Raw genomic sequence first — 19,247 nt, 5'->3', positions numbered from 1 at the left:
CAAGTTTCTTTTCTTTCTTTTACAGGGAGTTCAATAGACCATATTCAACTGTGGTTTTAAGGTGACCATGAAAAGGTGAGATATTTGCATTTTCTTTGTTAAATCTTACAGTTTTAGCAAAAGAAGATGTTAATGATTCTATAGCTGGTATCCTTTCCCAATTTTCTTTGACTACTTTACCCCCAGGCCCCCAGAGCACGACACCTTAAAGGACAAAATACAAAATGTAGTATTCCCTAAAGAATGATGGAAAGAAGAAAGAATAATGGAAATGAAGAAGTTTCTTTTTTCTTTCTTTTTCTTTTCTTTCTTTCTTTCTTTCTTTATTTCTTTCCTTCCTTCTTTCTCTCTTGTATTTGATCCTCTAAAATACTTTTAATGTAATAAAGGGGGGAAACTCTAAATGCCCTGGACACAGGGTTATAAAAATCTACAAAGAATTCTTAAGATTGACATTTCCAGCTAGAAATTTTCTTCCCCTGGCATTTACTGAGCAGAGTAACTGTTACATGCGAACAAAATTTAATCACTCGGGTGGCCACCATATGGCCATCATGATACAAGGAGCCGTGATATGGTCCATTCTCTCTAGAAATTTACAGTCTAATCAAAAGATATAAAATCCACATACATAAAAAAGAGGATAGAGAGCATTCAGAGGCTACGTTGTGTGATGCTCGCTGATACTACGATTATCAGAGGAAAAAGTGAGACTTAGCTGGTAAAGCAAAACTTTTATGAGTCTAAAAGAAGCAGGAGACAGAGCTGGGGGAAAAAATGATGCCAGAGATAAGAACAAACAGGAATGTGCAGGGTTGGGTGAGGTGAACATCAGCGAAGGGTAACCAGCCATTTAAACCACAGGGGAAACACAGCCCCACTCTGGGCTGGCATCAGTATGTAAGAGCTGAGCAGAACTTCTGGGAATTTCATGAAGACAGAGTCCCTACCACGAGACGAGACCTACCATGGGAGAGTAGTCAGACAGGGTGATAGTCGTGAAGCGGGGGGGACTCGGGACAGTGGGATCTTATGATTGCAAGAAATCAGATTTCACTCCAAAGGCTAGAGGAGGCTTAGTACCTGTGGGCTTAGACAGGAAAGTTCCAGCTCACTGTATAGCCAAGGGGCCCGAGATCTCAGAAACCCAGATTTGGATGGCAAGCTGTGTACTCAATCCACCTCCACTAGTAGAAGCTAATAAAATATTGCTTGTTTGAGAATGACCTGCAGAAGGTCTAAAGAAAGGAAGCCCAAAGGTTTCATGCAACTGAGCAAGGTCTCACACTGCCAGGACGCGGGGGTAATTTTAGAAACTAGTCCTATAGCAACCTGCACACGGGAATGATGAGTTACAGCATTTCCAAAAATCAACCCTACTCTACTGGGTCAGAGCTAGGATGCAAATATCCTAATGGTCCTAAAACACTTCATAATCATGAAGGTATTATCAAGGTATAGTAAAAGAATATATTAAAATTTCAAGTGCCCCAACCTCTATCTTATTTCTTTATATCCGAACTTATTCCATAAGACCTGAGGAGCTCACAGAAAATGTATGCCATTAAATAGTGAAATACAAATTAAAATGGACATCGGAGCCAGGAAAAATATAGCTTAAAGAGTGTGTGGAGGAGAGATAAGCAGGCCATAAAATCTTCACCGTTGCAAGAATTACCAATTTGGTTCCGCGTCTCCCAGTGACCTTTTCCAACAAGTAAGAGGAAAACGTATGCTAAGCACCTTTTACTCCGCATGGGAATCCTTCCTTCTGACAAGTCTTGGTCTATACCTGCCCTTTTTCCCTTCCCACCCCTTCCCTGCCACCCTGTGTCCTCCACAGGGAGCCACGGCCAGGGGGGTGGTCACAGGGGGGAGGTCACACAGAGCAGGAAACCAGCCAGTAACAAGATGGAGAAGCATGGCAGGTGGGGAGGGGGAGTCTCTGGCCTATTTATCTCCTGAGAGAGAAACAAAAGAATTCATCAAGAAACGGCTGAAATAAAGTAAGACCTCTATCCAGAGACCTGATGTTGAAATTGCTAAGATAGGCACACGCAAAAAAAAAAAAAAATTATGATAATATTGGCCGCTATGCATGGATGGCTTCGGGAAGCTCTCCAGCCAAACTATGAAGTTAAGAAATCTCCTGTCCCTACTTTTCTTTTGAACTCTTCCCCTGTGAATACTGCCCACCACCCTTTACTCCAACCGGTATGTCCTATGGTGTCCCCTGTCTTTTCAGAGCACATTCCCCCAAACTGTTCTCTTCACCAAACTCACAGGATAAAGCATCCCAACTCTAGCTAAATTGCTTTGGAAACATATTTTAAAGGTCAACGTTCACAGGAATAGTTTACCCAAAGGGAGGAAAGAGAGAGAGTTCAGGAATAAGAAAATAGAGCTTTCGTGAAGGATTCCAAAGGACTACCTGGAAATCCATTGTCAAAGACTAGAGGGTCGGTCCCTCCTTTGCCCGTTGAAGATAAACAGAGAGCCCAAGAAATAAAATTCACACCTGGAGCTCTTCACTCTATAGAAATTTGTTCACACCCAACACGAGAGGCAGTTGGAGGAATGGATGGGATCTGCCATCGCATGCTTGCTGAAATTAAATTCTATTTCCAGTTGTGATGGCCATTCATCAACTTCTAGCACTATCGTTAAATTATCTGAATGACACAGACTCCTGTGCCATCAAAATGCCATACACTTGCACTTTGTACATCCAAGGAGAGCACTTTGCCTGCCCTACCTCCCCTGGCAGGTAGCTGCTCCTTCCTCTGAACCCTGTGCCACTTTGCACGTCCCTTGTCCACAGCACCCATCTCTGCCTTTGTTGCCCCATTCGCTCAGAGACCCCACCTACAGCATGTTTGCATTTCCAGGCTGGCACAGTGCTTGGGAAATGAGAGGCATGCACGGTGTACGTTCTAAACTAACACAGAATTGAGTATTTCCCACAGCCCTGCTGCCCTAAATGAACGTTGGTTAAGTTCCTTGATATGGAGACACAGGAAGCAGGTAAGTCTGTCAAAAGAAACATCGCTAAACAAACAGAGAATGTTGAAAAGCATATGTATCCTCAAAGGATCACACACATAGCTTAAAGTGAGCACCTCTAAAATGTTTGCACTCAGTATCTCTGAGAATCCAATGAACTTTTAGCCCTGTCTTAGAGGGATGCACAAACACATAAAAATCTACAGTGCATTTTCAGGAGATTCATGGGATTCTCAAAAAGTAACCTTTGACTCCCATGGCTGCCACAGAACCATGGTCCAACTGAGCCCAGATTAGGAACTTCTGCCTAAGAATAAAGTATCAGTTGCTTGTATATTTAAAATTCTGTCATTAACAAAAAAAAAAGTCAGGGTGCCTGGGTGGCTCAGTCGGTTAAGCATCCAACTCTTGATTCTGGCTCGGGTCATGATCTTCCAGTCATGAGATCAAGCCCTGCGTTGGGCTCTGTGCTGGGGATGCAGCCTGCTTGGGATTCTCTCTTCTCCCTCTCTCTGTCCCACCCCCACTTTTGCATGCTCTGTCTCTCAAAAAAATAAAAGTTTAAAGCATTTAAAAAACATTTTTTAAGTCGGTATATAAACTGCCATCCTACAAAAGATTGTATCTCCAAGGAAACGTCATGATGCCAATAAGGATCAATTATCAGTCAAGACCATAAAGATGCAAACCCTGAGGCTGTGAAGGGCTGTTGCACCAGTGGAGTCTGACCAAAGAAAAAGTCTCAACTTTCACTGTACCTGCTAAAGTACCGTGTTACTCCCCCTTATTTGTCAAGAGAAGAAACTAAAGAGAACACATTGCTCTAGAAATCATTTTGCAGGACAAGAATCTTTTTAAGCTGAAAATTTAGAATCAAGGAAACCTAAAGTGCGTTATAACTCCCTCCCAGGGGGCACAGGCAGAACGGGAAAATTTCTCATCTAGTTAGAACATCAGCTACAAAGACCTGGAAGTCATTATCTCAAGGGTTCTGTGGCTACTTTCGCAGCTGTAATCCTGAAGAAGTGAGCCCAACTCCTACAAGGACATTGCTACGGGCTACAGCTTGCACTACTCACTTCTTTATGAAGGTGAAGCAGATCTCAAGTCCTAAGGGCGGCTTTTTAGTAGGTCATGAACAAAATACCACTGGTGTGGATTAAACAAAAAAATGCACTCATTTTTATGAAATAAATTAGATGTCAGAAATGTACTACACATTGTTAAGAATGATATAAATATGGTAAGAGGTTATAGAGAAAAACAGTGGGTTACAGGCAGGAGAAGAGAATGAGGGAAGACAGAGAGGCAAATACGAGTAGTGAGACCACTGTCAAGATGATCCCATGATCTCACAGTTTGTGAGTTCGAACCCTGCGTCAGGCTCTGCACTGACAGCTTGGAGCCTGGAGCCTACTTCAGATTCTGTGTCTCCCTCTCTCTCTGCCCCTCTTCTGCTCATTCTCTCTCTCTCTCTCTCTCTCCCTCTCTCTCTCTCTCTCTCTCAAATAAATAAACATTAAAAAATAAGAAGAAAGAATGAGAAGGGAATGAGATGGGTCAAAATGAAAATAATTTCAAAGAAGGGGAAAGAAAGAAAAATGCCAGATTGAGTTAACAACAGATCTGGATTATAAAAGAAAAAAGTGTGAAGGAAAACGTAGGGGTTTCTCTGAACAGGCAGGTAAGCAGAAATACAGGTAAAGCAGACATGCCTCGCCACCTGGGTTTTCTGATCAAAATAAGAACTAACTGTGAGAATACTCCAGGGTTGCCTGTGTGTTTATAAGAATTCATAAGTAGAGTTTCAGAGGATTTCAGAATCCAGGTAGAGTAGGATTTTGGGTTGGCCATTTTCCTCCTACACCACTCCAAATAAGGAGAGTTTAAATGAGTTCTCAAAGAAGAACAGATCTGGGGGGTCTGAGGCATGGACAAGATGAAGCAGGGGGAGGTCCAGGTGGGGATGGGACAGGCAATGGATGGACAGAGACCACGGAGAAGTACTGGGAGATAAGCCTAAGGGCAGGTGACCAGAGAAAGAAAAATCTAGAAAAGGAGTCCAATGGGGCTTCTACCCTGCGGAAATGGCAACAACCTCTAACCGCTTTCTCACACGAAGCCCACACACCAGACAGCTGGCTGGGCCCTCATCCCTGAGAGTGTCTACCCCAGCAATGTGTCCAAGCAACCCCAAGTGAAAAAACAAAAACAGTACCTTACACAAGACCGACAACTGCTTATCGTGGAAATACAACTGGAACCATGAATCCCTTCCTATCTGGGGCCATGAACCAGGGAGAGGATGAATCACTCAGTAAGCTCCTGAGCACCAGGGCTGCTTGCCATGGAGCAGACAATGTGACACAAAAGTCAAGTTAGTGACTGACCTCAAAACAGTGCCTAAAGCAAATAACATAGTTGAAAGAAGCACATTTAGGAAAAGCAAAGAGATGATTAAGGAGCGGGCAGAAGCATTGAAACTGGGTGACAACATGGAGGGAAAGGTGATGCACTGAGGCACAGAAGGAAGAGCTACATGTTTTGTGAAATGTTTTATCATCTTTTTCTTTCGATCAAAGGGTATAAATATTCATAAGGCAATGTCAATGAAAGGAATCTGTTTTAAAAATTCAGTGGCGGGGATGGGGGGTGCCTGAGTGGCTCAGTCTGGCTTCAGCTCAAGGTCATGATCTCACGGTACATGAGTTTGAGCCCCGAATCGGGCTCTGTGCAGACAGCTCAGAGCCTGAAGCCTGCTTCTGATTCTGTGTCTCCTTCTCTCTCTGCCCCTCCCCTGCTTGTGCACTCTCTCTCTCAAAAATAAACATCAAAAAAAATTTCTTTTAATTCAATGGAGTGTCACTGAAATAGGTCAAATATAAGTACATCATCATCTGGACCGTGTAGAACATTAACAGGGTCTTGGCAATAAACTTTTAAAAAGGATATTTGTGTAAAGCCAGTGACGATGACCAAGTTTGTCTCTCAAAAACACATAGGGACTCTTCTACACTGTTGCACAGAGCAACAGGGGCACCTGGGTGGCCCAGCTGGTTAAGCATCTGACTGCTGGTTTCGGCTCAGGTCATGATCTCATGATTCGTGAGATCAAGCCCCAGGTCAGGCTCTGTGCTGACAGCATGGAGCCTGCTTGGGATTCTCACTCTCCCTCTCTCTCTCTGCCCCTCCCCTGCTCATGTTCTCTCTCTCTGTCTCTGTCTCTCTCTCTCTCAAAAATAAATATATTAATTAAAAAGAAATATTAAAAGACCTTTGGTCATCAATTCTGTAAGTGGACCCAATTGAGAATGAAGGGCAGAGAGGGACAGTCAATTCCTGCAAGTGCCTCTCTTTCTAGAAAGGAGTGGTAGTGACTAGAACATAGCACCACAAGTCTGGAGGTTTACTGGCCCTTTGGTGCAGAAGTTTTCTCCCACCCGCACTGGCATCCCATTTGTCTATCTGTCAATGGAGGCTCTGTACTCTTTAGAATGGTCTTTTGGTTCTTAGCTAAAATGCATTCGTGTCTAGAGAGCCCAGTATTGTAAAAATAAATCATTTTAAGAATCTGCCTTAAAAAAATTAAAAAGAACATTAAACACACATCAATGCAGTAAACATAAGACTTCCACGATGATTACAAAAGGTAAATCTTGCTCCTTTAAGATGAAAAGACCTCGTAAAGGAAGGAGCCGGCAATGTGTGGCAGCCTGTGGTCCATTGGGAGGAAGGTAGCCATTCTTCCTCAGAAAAAGCTTGGGACAAGACTGGCCCCATCCTGAAAGAGAATAACACTAGAAGATTGTGAGCTCCAATACAAAGCCGCCCAAAGCACTTAGAATGTGTTCGAGTTATGAAATTTAAAAAGACATCAGACCACAAATTTTCCAAAAGGAAAATAGCAGCTTAGAGAAATAAAGCATGTTCCTCAAAATCACCATCACCTCATCTCAAAATCGTCTGGCACCTCAAGTATAATTTTTGAGAAAAAAATTCCTTAGTTATTAATATACCACCTTAAATTTTCAAAAATTACTCCTGTAAGGAGCAATACACTGCCATGCAATTGTTTGTTAGAAAAATGAGCACAAATTCTGTTAGAGTTCACATAATTCCGTGTATCTTAAGGGTATAAAATTATACTAATGCTAGAAAATCCTTCTTTATTAATCTCTACCCTTAACCCCAACATCAGTCTCAAGTTATAGTTATGCTACAACTAAATGTAATATCAAAGGTAAGCTAACATTTCGAATGGATAGTTTCTGGTAACACTAACGACATTGTACAGAGTGATGACAGCACATATGTTTTTGTGAAATGTTAGCCCCACGTCAGAGGACAGCTTAACCCACTAAAAAGAAAAACCGACAAAATCAATACGAAATAACATTGAAACTATTTACCAAAATACACAAACTATATCCTTTTAGATGAACTGTTACAACAGACGGGGAAGTATGTTTTGGGGAGTGAAATTCAGATTTGACTTGGACAATATTACATCATGCTGTAATCCAACAGCTATCTGAACAGACAAACATCAGTCCGAAATGAAATACCCTACTCTCTTTTTCCAGTATGTCTGTCCCCACACCAAGCTCTCCACCCAGTAACATCCCCCAACCACTCCACAGCTGGATTTCCAAAGACTGGGAAACGGCCTTCTTACCAGAGGAGGGTCGACCAACTGAAAAAGTGACAAAAATTATATGGAGCCGAGCATTTCATTTCACCAGTTTGTCTTCATTACGAAACTTGGATCCAATATATACCTTAGAGAATATGTCTTTCATATACTTCTCCATTTCATTTAGCAAAATATTTAGGGTCTCTCAGAACAAGCTAGAGAAGGTACCTAGAATCATCCCTAACATTTGTAACTTACACTTTCACACCCATTATCCTACTGAACCCTTACAACACCCCTGAGAGACGCTGTCACTGCCCCTCCCCAGGTGAGGACTGTTAGCATATATGATCAGACAGGGAGCGGTATAAACAGCAGGACGCAAGGGGCTGCTTGGGCGCATAGGACTGGGATGGGTGGAGGCTGAACTTGAGCTCCCGTCTGAGTAGAGGCGGCGGGATGCAAGGAGCTCTGATAAAGCAGCTGACGATGTCCGCCTGCAGAGGGGCTGGGGTTACAAGCTCCAACCCCAAAGATACTCTGCGCTGGGTGAGGGGTGAAGGCAACACAGGGTACAGTCAGAATGCCTACCAGGGGAAGGGTCCTCTGGAAACCGCCCAGATATCGCCCTTGGGAGGGGCAGGAGGCAGTGAGTGGGGGGTCACGCTTTACGAGGGCCATTTCTACTCTAGGGCAGAGGAACTTGAAAATTGGGCTAATCGGGCATGTGGTCGTTTAGGGCAGGTGAAATTGCAGACTGACACTATTCGAGAAAGTGAAAAGTCAAAAGTGACCCAGGAGGGAAAGGTGGGTGAAGAAGAGGAGCCCGGGGGGGAAGATGTAGTCCTCAAGTCACTTGTGAGTCAGAGGCTCAGATGTAGCCAATCGCTTCCGAGGTGCTGTGCCCCGGGCTCTAGGTCAGGTGTAAATCAAGGGAGAACAGGGTTTTTTCTGAGACACCAACATTCGGTGCCTGAAGTTGCCCACAATTCCTGCCCACTGTACCCTGTCCAGCATCTTGCAGACTGGAGTCAAAAAGAAAGCAGATTCAGAACATTATGCGCCAAAGATCACACATCTATGATGCTCCGTCCGGGGCTGGGATACGTACAGTCTCAGGATTCCAGAGCCCACGCTTTTTCCATATCGAGCCACACAGGAGATGCTACCTTATAAATCAATTTGGATGTTTAAGCAAAACCTCCTCGAAAATGGAGGACATTTTGTTGATGGCCAGAACTCAGATTATCTGAGCAAAACGCCCTAACGCCCAAACCAAGGTTGGGTGGAATCAGATGTGTTGATGGGCAGACTTCCGTAACTCACCGATGAAGTGATTGTGCCCTAAGGCGAGCATCTCTTCCAAGAGGACCAGACCCCCAGGCGCCTGGAGAAGAGTCACACTCCGTCCGTCTATGAGGGAGCACTGCTGAAATCCCGTGGCCGTGACCTTCCACAGCAGAATCAGCGAGGCCGCAGCGTCTTGCCGAATTCTGAAAACGGGGGTGAAGTAAACCAAAAGTCCCTTTCAGAAAAATTCATCTTAGAACCAGTCCATCCAAGTCGAAAATAAAAATAAAATGACATATACATACATCCACAAAGGTCTCAGGAAATGATTACAAAGGTGTCCCACTTGCTTCAAAATATACCACAGAAAACACCAATAGATAACTCACATTCGAATAACAATTTTCATCGCGAATAAAAGGGTTAGGGCGCCTGAGTGGCTCTGTCAGTTGAACGTCTGACTTCAGCTCAGGTCATGAACTCACAGTTTGTGGGTTCGAGCCCCACGTCAGGCTCTGTGCTGACGGCTCAGAGCCTGGAGCCTGCTTCGGATTCTGTGTCTCCCTCTCCCTCTGCCCCTCTGCACCTCCTCTCAAAAATAAATAAACGTTAAAAAAAAATAAATAAAAGAGTACACTGAGTTCTTCTAGAGACAAATCTTTCCACATCCACACGATATGAGTCCTGCTTGAATTTACTACAAATGTGTCCTGCATCCCCAGATGGCCACCTGAGTTGTGCTGCCAACGTAAGCAAAAGTGTGTCACCTCCCATGCTCCAGGCCTCTCCTGGCTTCTTATTTTCAGGGTAAAGTCCAAAGAATGAGATGCTAGGAAGCATATCAGCCTCGGCCTCAGTTCCCCTTTCAGCCTCAAATCCTGCAGCCCAGCGTTCCGGCGACACGGACCCACTGTCCCTCCCCAACCAGGTTCCCTCCCAGCTCCCAACCTCTGCCTCCTCGCATGCCTGGTTAAGTGACATTCTGCAAGGCTTAGCCCACGGGTCATCTCTTCTCTGAGACCTGCCCTGACCACCTTCCCACCGCCTGGAAGCTGTCCCTTGCTTCCTCTGTGCTCCTAGAAAACCAGGTCTCCACCTTCGGGAGAAGATCGGCGTACTAAGCGCTGAGCTCCTGGCTTGCAGCTGGGTGTTCAGTCGGGGTTTCGTAAAAGGTTGAATTCGTGAATAAATGAAAGTTGCACGGGGGCTAGCCACTCTTGCAGGTGAATTCAGGGCACCCAGAGATGACTCAGCCTGGGTCAACCTGCTATTTTTGCCCAGTCCTGAAGCCCAGAAGGGGCCTGGAGAATTTCAAGCTGATCGGGGGGCGGGTAGAGTATTTAAAGGGATAGAGGATCAGAACTATTTGGAAAGGCTTATGAAAGAAAGATAATATGACCCAGACAAGAAAGCACTATGAGACGGTTTCATACACGTAAAGGAAACTACTGATCCTCCCCAAAGCCAGCTCTGACCAGCACAGATCATCTGTGTTATGAGCAATGAAACACTTAGGACCGGGGTCCCCCTGCTGGTAGCACTGGAAGCTGCCTCAGATGCCACACCTTTCTCCCCGCGGGGACTTCTTCCCGGTGCGGAGTTCACTGCCCATTCTGACTCTTCCGCCACCAGACTGAGTTCAAGGCCCCGGGGGGAGGGGACGCAGGGGCAACGTAACAAAGTCCCCCTTCCAAACATTTCAGGGACCCCATTGTTTAGAAAGCAAGGTGGGCAGGGGCGCCTGGGTGGCTCAGTTGGTTGAGCGTCTGACTTCGGCTCAGGTCATGATCTCACGGTTCGAGCCCCGCATCGGGCTTGCTGCTATCACAGTGCAGAGCCTGCTTCAGACCCTCTGTCCCCCTCTCTCTGCTCCTCCCCTGCTCACACTCTCTGACTCTCTTTCTCTCTCTCAAAAATAAACATTTTAAAAAAGAAAGCAAGGTGGGCAAAAACAATTCTGTATGAATAGAAGAGGCCCAAAGTGCCCACGGCCCCCCTACTAGGGAGTTGATACAGAGCACTAGTTAACCAGGGTCACATGTCCCTCGGCCTTCCAAAGTCCCTGAAGACTGGACAGCAAACTCCCATTTGGCTACATGGGGACAGGGGGATTGGCAGGTAATTAGCATCAGAGAAGAATGAGTAGTGGGAGACGGGACAGGGTCACTCCAGGGCTGGCTCCACCCCACTCCCTAGTGACACAGAGCACCTGATACACGGCAGGGGCAGACCCCTTGCCTCTTCCCCATCCCTGCCCACCTCCATGGGCAGTATGTAGTTTGAAAGAGCTTAAGTTTAAAAACAAAACAAGGGGCACCTGGGTGGCTCAGCCGGTTAAGAGTCCTACTTCGGCTCAAGTCACGATCTCACAGTTTGTGAGTTCGAGCCCCACATCAAGCTCTCTGCTGTCAGCACAGACCCCACTTTGGATCCTCTGTCCCCCTCTCTGTCTGCCTCTCCCTCTGTCTCCCTCTCAGAAATAAATTAATTAATTAAAGTAAAAAAATAAAAACAAAACAAAACACTTTCTTCTCAGATAAAATTGTAACGTTTGGATTTTAAATTGGGGCAAATGATGCACATGAATTTAACCAACAGCCCATTCAAATCGTAAGACACCAAAGAATTCTGGAAGCAAAAGTCACTTGGGAAGTGAAGGTTTCTTATCTCGCACCTTACTCACCCCATCCAGTTCCACATCTCCACCCAACAGGATCCCCACTGCAATATTCTTTCCTGAAATAGCTCCTTCTGGATTTTGAGCCACTTAGGCCACATCTACACATGGAACTCTGCTCATGACTCTCACTGGACTGACCAGTTACATGGACAGACACAACCTAGCATAGGGTCACAGTATCGATCTTAATGGTTTGTAACTGCGAGTTTTCTTACTTGACCGACGTGTTCTGTGGCACCTCAAAGGTTACCAGGCGGCCACCGGCAGAGCTGTTAGCACTGGCATTCCCACAGGCAATATCTGGGACCACCTGGGGAAAAAAGGAAGAAACAAGTTATCAGGGTTGATCATCACACAGGATAATATTACAAAGCAAAATTCCAGAAGCTACCTTTGGGTGACGCTGAGGTGGAGACAGAGAGAAGACAGGTGACATGGTACAGACTCAAAAGAAAATGAAAGCTTTGCCACTTGGTTTCCTGAAATGCCAAAGCTTTCCTGAGAGCGTCTACCAATTCCCAGATCGCTATGACTGATGAACAGGACGCTGCAGGGGTCCACTCCCCGCTGTCTTCCATTTAGCGAGCAGTCAGTGGCCTCTGCTCTATGCTCAGTCTGGGACTCAGTGCTTGGAGAACCAGAGGACAGGCTTTAAGGACTAGCTTCTATGCAGCAAGCATTAACTAGGAGAGCGAGCCTTAAAACGAACAGTAGGCAAGAAGCACTAAGTCTGGGTGACCCTGCCCTGTGCAGAGGTGGGTCTCAGGAGCATGCGTTAAGACCAGGGGACTGGGAAGCTGCCTATTTTTTTTTCCCCTATGGACTACACCTTCGCTGATATGTACGTAAAGGGAGTTCAAGGGGGGGAATAATGGTGTTCGTCAGAAAATACACTGTGAACGCTTGAGCTGCGTCCAATGGGGTGGTTCTGACCAACTTATTCATTTACTCCTCATGCCATGAGCACTGTCTTCACCCAGTAGAGTCAAAACAAAGGGGTATTAGGGGCATCTGGGTGGCTCAGTCAGTTACGTGTCTGACCCTTAATTTCGGCTCAGGTCATAATCTCCACAGTTCATGGGATCTAGCCCTGCGTGGGGCTCTGTGCTGACAGCGTGGAGCCTGCTTGGGATTCTCTCTCTCTCTCTCTCTCTCTCTCTCTCTCTCTCTCCCTCTCTCTCTCTCTCTCTGACCCTCCCCCGCTTGTGCTCACTCTCTCTCAAAAAAAATAAAGAAACATTAAAGGGGGTGGTATTATATGTGTCCATCGTCACTGAATTAACTGAGAACAATACAGAAATTCTCAGCACCTCCACCCACACCCAATGCTGAGAATATATGCCCCAGAAGGCCTGACAGTCAAATGCCAGAAAGTAAGCCCACCATGGATATTCAAAGATGGAAGCCCGACTTGTTAAATTTGTGTCAACAGACAACTGTTACAACAATTTTAGTCCCTTAAGACTTCAAATAGCGTCACATTTCTGAAGCATCACTATTTCACGACAGGAGAAACCCAAATATATTCACACCTTCCTCTGGCAACTTTTAACCCGCTTCTTGAAACAGCCTAAGAAATTACAGCATGACAAGAAGACGAGGCGTTTCTTTTTACGTTTACCAACTACAGGACAGGAGGTCTTTAAATAAATAGATTGAAATGGGTGGTTGGGGAGAAATTTTCTTTAAAGGACACTTCCTTGACAAATGTAGAATCAAATCTAGTTCACATTCAAGAAGTGAGTCATTCAGCAAAGAGGAATTAAAACCATAACTTCAAAGCATTTGTTAAAAGTCTGAAATCAGAACACGTCCAGAGTTTTGTTGGGTAGGCTACAAGCACTGCCCTGAGGTCTGAAGAGGGCCTTGATAAATTGTGTGGCAATGAAAAAAAAAAAAGGGTCACTGGTTACAATTACCCAAGAAAATGAAAGAAGAGATGCTACCTTGTCTCTTTGACAATGATAAGAGAAACTTCTACACACATTCTTTGACTCTAAAACTGCTACACAAAGATCTATGTGTTTTGTCGTTTGAGCTATAAAACCTGCAATAATATACAATCACGGGATGTCCTATAAAATGCAAGATATGGAACGGAATTATACCCTATGGATATCACCTCAAAGTCATGATTTGGATTTGCTCCTCCACTCTCCTAGCTAGCAAATTTAGGTTATACGTCAACTTTCAAGGATCTGCTGAAAATTCCTCAAAATGAGACTTCTGATGAGCTTGAAACACAAGCCAAACCCAGACCGGACGAGAGTCAATGAATGGAATTTGTTATTGCCAAAATAAATAAAATTTGGAAATTTCATTCTCAAATGCAGTCTCGACATATTTTAGAAATCACTGATAGCAGCTGTTTTTAAAATGATATTGGCTGCAAGGCACCAGAAATAGAATCATAATAAATAAACAAGGAGTTAAGCATAATATTGAGGAAAATTAGGTCAACGGTGGAGGGTCCGTGATACGTTCATTTACATGGCCCTTCCTTGGGCTCTCTGTGCCGAATCCAAAACGATCTCACAGAAATATACACGGATATCGTTCCAGAAAATAATTTCATCCTTTTCCTTTTATTGCTTACACTCTTGATGCCCACAAAACAGTCATAATTGAAAAATCCCCTTTGCGTAACCAAAAGGGATCTACACACAAGTGAAGGCGGGAATAACCTCAGACTCCCTGTTTTGTCAAGAGGGTAACTTAAAGGTCTTCCATTGTTACTGCCAATATTGCAACCGCTGGCATTATCTTAACCTCACTGGTTTCTTACATAAAAACATGCAATCAAACGTTCTCACCTCCACTTGATCCCATTTCATTTCTACAACTTTCTGCCCTGTTTTCGGCTGCCAGGTGGGCAGAGTCACGGTCGCCTGAGAGCGGGGCAGGATGATGTCAGGCTCCTGGGTGGCGGGGACAGGCTGAAGCTGCCTGGGGGCCATGGACTCGGTCCAGCCAGAGGAGGGGAGGCTGGGAAGCGCCTGTTCACAGTTGGGACCTTCATAGCCTTCATTGCAAATGCAGAGGTAGCCATCGCTGCTGCTGCTGCTGCAGTTGCCATGGTGACAAGGGCTGCTGGCACAGGAATCCGCAACAAGCTGAAACAAGACCATAAATGGGTCAATTATTCCCTCGTAAGAAAAGTGGTGCCATCGCTGGGAAATGAGCTCCGTGTCTCAGAGCCGTGGCTCTAGGAAATGCTGTTCCTGCGGAATAAGAGTTCCTAACTGCTTGTGCTGTCGTGGGGGAGCCTCCCAAGGTCACCCCGACATTAACCCCTCCACAGGTAACAGGTGACCAGCAAGAACACACCTAGTGAAGAGCTGCCCCAAACCCAAGCTCCGAAATAATGTTGATTTCAGCAACACTTTACTTACAGGAATTTTCTAAGGCAAAAGCATTTAAAACTGAGGCTCATTAGGAAGATATCAACTCTAATATTTTTAGCAGCCACGACAACAAATACTAGAGATCGAAACTGGAACCTCCTTTTCCACGTCCTGGATGGACCACTGCAAGGTTTCCTCACGAGAAATGACCGCCCAACTAACTTATCTCCCCTAAAGATGTGCTTACCTATGTCTCCCAATTTCTACTGGAGGAAAACCCCTTTTAAAGCGATGTTATTTAATTAAAAGCTTCCACAATGATCGGCTTACACGACAATGGTAAGCCCGCCCGAAGAGAGCAGTAAGCAGAACTTTATGAAAGTTTCTACCTCATTATTTTGGAGGGTGATCACAGAGACATGTGACCTTGCAAGATACGGAAGATACAATTTCATTTGCGTGACTTTAAAGTGTGACAATGCTCCTAAGGAAAGTGTTTATCTTGGTGCCCTTTGCTGACCTGTAAATCACCATGCGTTTCTGCTTGGAGATGCAGTACAAAACAATGCAAAATGATCAGCCCCTTCTCCTGAGACAGCTCAAGGCTTCAGACATGTTCTCCCCACTTTTTCAATTATCATTTGCTCCTGTGAACAGAAAATTAGACCTCTATCTGATGTCCCTCTGGCTTCTGAGGGCTGATCATAAAATAGAACTCGGTAAAGATCAGACTACAGAGAAACGAGGCCCTCAATTTCTCTTGTGGAAATGAACTCACACATAAACACACGCGGACAGAATTCTGCATGGTAAAACAGCTACTCACCCTGGTAATTGCGCTTGTCAGACAATTTCCAACAAACTCCTTTAGGAATATGGAGGGATTTTGGATTGAATGAAAATGAAACTCCAAAAATGCCACCACGTTCTCTGCCTGTCACTGGGCGATTCCTTCATAGAATCTCAGTTAAAAGGAGATGGGTTGGTATCAGAAGAAAATATTTAAGCTGTAAATAATTTTAAATATTTACAATCCTTATCAACTTAAAGTAAAACCCAGTTTCCTCCCACGTCAGAGATGTCCTCTCTTCCCTCCTCCCTTACACTCTCCCTTCCTCACCTTCTTTATGTCCCTGGACTATGCCAAGATCATTTCCACATGAGGGCCTTTGCACCTGCTGGGCCCTCTGCCGGAATGCTTTTCTCCCAAGCTTTCCATGGCTCACTGCTTCATTTCACAAAGTTCTGTACTCAAACGTCACCTCCTCAGAGAAGGCTTCCCTCACTACAAAATCTGAAATAACCCTTTTTTTCCCTCTCCCAAACAGGTGAGCTCTGAGAGTGTAGGGACTTCATCTACCATGTTCACGGCACTATTCCTAGCATGTCAAGGAACACAGAAAACACGGTGAGGCTTCTTTTTTTAAGTGTTCAAAAAATAAAGAGCTCAATTAGTATCTGGAAAGCAAGGCATGATGAGAGACATATGTAAACCGCCCTTTTGGTCACAATATTGTTACCTTGTTTCTGATTTATTTTTAGGAATGCTTCCTGGAATGGGTGTCCCCTCAAGAATCATCTGACAGGAAGGAGAATTTAACTAGCTCTGATAAAGGGGACATATAAGCCATGTTTCTGAAATCGACTTTTGATAATAACATCTGAGGTTGACCTAGTCACAAATTAAGACTTTTAGCAGAAGCCTGAAAGCAGAGAACTACATTTAAATCATTTAAACAAATTGAAGAGATGGTTAGAAGAATTAATTCTGGCAGCCTAAACCTCCACTGTGAAGCTTAGAAAAAAAAAAAAAAAAAAACATTCCTAAGGCAAAGACCACCTGTCTGGTGACCAGAGACACCCCCTGGCTTTTGCTCCACTGCGGGCAACAGCCAGACCCCACAGAGGTACCACCGAGGTACGGCACACGTCAGCAAGTCCTCCCCAGAAAGAATTCAAAGCACAGCCATCGCCTGGACATCAGAGGCCGCCATGCATCATACCTACTGCTCCCTGTAAGGTGGCCATTTAGAGTTTTCAAAGAACACTGCCATCTAGTATCTCATTTGTGCTCACAACAACCCTGAAATAAGGAGGGAATTTTCTGAACCCGTATCACTGTTCAGAAACACAAGGAGAGAGGAGTTGAGTGACCCATCACAGCCACTACAAAAGAACTATTCCAGAACGACATCGCATCTTCTGAGTTCTGTCCACACCACAGCACTGCAACTTTGATGGTTATGATGACACCAAAAAAAACAATCCCTGTGGAGAAGGCAAAAGGTAAGGGTTCTCTTTCTGTAAGCAACAGAAAATAAGTTAAGGGTTAAATATAAGCCAATTAGACCATCATTTCAGGATGCTTCTTTAGAATAAAGGTATAATGGTATCACTCAATGAATATTTTCTAAAACTTTTTTAAAGTTTATTTATTTTTGAGAGGCAGAGAGAGAGAGAAAAAGAGACAGAATCCGAAGCAGGCTCCAGGCTCTGACCTGTCAGCACAGAACCCAACGCAGGGCTCAAACTCACGAACCGCCAAGATCATGACCTGAGCTGAACAGACGCTCAACCGACTGAGCCACCCACGCGCCCCACACTCAATGAATACTGACTGAGGTCTTACTATTTGACATGAATTGTACCAGGTCTGGGAATAAAATGCTAAAAGAGAAAACAAACAGACACAGTGACTGCCCCTAAGGAGTTTATAGCTAGTAACCTATTACGCACACTAAGAACAACAACAGCAAAACCAGTTCGACCTGCAAATCACTGGGTACTCCCTGGGTGCCTGCCACTACACTTAGCATTTTACATTTCTTAATTTACTTCCTCCTCACAACAACCTTCCAAGGTAAGTACATTTACTACCATTGAGGCTTAGCGATATTGAGCAACTGACCAACTCTTACTCAGAATAAAAGCCAAAGTCTTTACAAAGTCTTAACTAAGCCATAGGTGATGTGCCCTCCTCCCAGCTCCGGACCTCACCTCCCACTCTTGCCCTGCCTCACTTGGCCCTAAACACACTGACGTCACTGTCCAAGCACTCTCCGACCTCAAGGTCTTAGCACTGGCTGTTCCTCTGCCCACAACACCCATTTCTCGTGTCTCTTCCCAAAGCCTCCTTTGAGTCTTTGCTCAAATGTCATCTTCTGATGAGGACGTCCCTGATCACACAATTCAACTAAAACAGCTAATGTTCTAATACACTGTGGGAAAAAATTACCAATTTATTCTATATTGATTTTGTATCTGGCCCCACTAGACTGTAAACCCCTGTGAGATCAGGTTTCTTTTCTCTGTTTTGTTTACTTGAGTGGTCACCCCCACCCCCAGCCCCAAGAACAGCAACTGGCACACAGGAGCTGCCGAATACACTATGACTGAACAACTGAATGAATGAATGAATGATACTAGATGCAGGTAGCACCAGAGCCTGTGAGGTGTATTGCCACGTGAAATGGAATTAGGATTCTCCCAAGGTCCCATCCCAGCTCTTCAGAATGAAAGTCAAGGAATGCCTTGTGTATCTGCCCTACAATGCTTCATCGCAATTAAATAATAAAAAAAATTTTAATGTTCATTATTTATTCTGAGAGAGAGCGAGCGCGCACACGCACAAGCAGGGGAGGGTCAGAGAGAGAGGGAGAGAGAGAGTCCCAAGCAGGCTCCGCATTGTCAGCACACAGCCCGATGCAGGGCTCGAACTCACAAACTGAGATCGTGACCTAAACGGAGATCAAGAGTCAGAGATGCTTAACCAACTGAGCCACCCAGGTGCCCCAGCAATGAAATAACTTTAAATCAGCTTTAAAAAGGGGGAAAGTCTCTGATGACCTGAGAGGTAAGGCGGAGCCAGCATAATGTCCCGCCTTTGCCTTGATGAAGGGGAGCAGAAAGAGTCAAGTCTCTGTGGAGGTCCCAGATGGCCCTCAACACCGAGTCGCCTTCCTCTGGTGCTCAGGGACTGTCCACCAGGTGAGCCACTGCTGAAGCCCATCTCCCTGGGTGCTGGTGGAGAGATCTGGGTGCAAAGGGCAGGACCCACAGCAGTGTCCAACCCACCGTGCCCTGGAGTCAGCTCCACCAGCTCGGGAATAAAGAGCTAGAAGGAAAATGTGAAGAGAATTAAAGATGTCGTTTAAGAAATGCTGTGTTCACAGATGAGCAGAATGCAGGAGCAGCATGGGGATGAAGTGAAGCCTGACTCACAGCTGCCGGGAGACATGCTCCTAGTAAAGACAACAAAAGCTCAAAATGAAGCTGTCAGTTGTACAGATTTCTACAG

At 45.0% G+C, this 19,247-nt stretch overlaps 1 protein-coding gene across 1 annotated transcript in view; it reads right to left on the bottom strand.

The window, feature by feature from the left end:
* DNER (delta/notch like EGF repeat containing) overlaps positions 1-19,247 on the bottom strand; it is a 317,214-nt gene that overhangs the window by 165,786 nt on the left and 132,181 nt on the right. The window contains exons 2-4 of the mRNA XM_019445680.2: positions 14,420-14,719; positions 11,822-11,916; positions 8,963-9,129 (exon numbers count right to left, since the gene is read on the bottom strand). Of these exons, the coding sequence (XP_019301225.1) occupies positions 8,963-9,129; positions 11,822-11,916; positions 14,420-14,719 (562 nt within the window). The remainder of the gene's footprint in view (positions 1-8,962; positions 9,130-11,821; positions 11,917-14,419; positions 14,720-19,247) is intronic.

This window comes from Panthera pardus, unplaced genomic scaffold (genome assembly GCF_024362965.1).
Source record: "Panthera pardus isolate Hobbes unplaced genomic scaffold, ASM2436296v1 HiC_scaffold_10, whole genome shotgun sequence".
Taxonomy (NCBI): Eukaryota; Metazoa; Chordata; class Mammalia; order Carnivora; family Felidae; genus Panthera; species Panthera pardus.
Note: the sequence above shows the minus strand (reverse complement) of the source record. Positions and strands in the feature narration are given on the sequence as shown.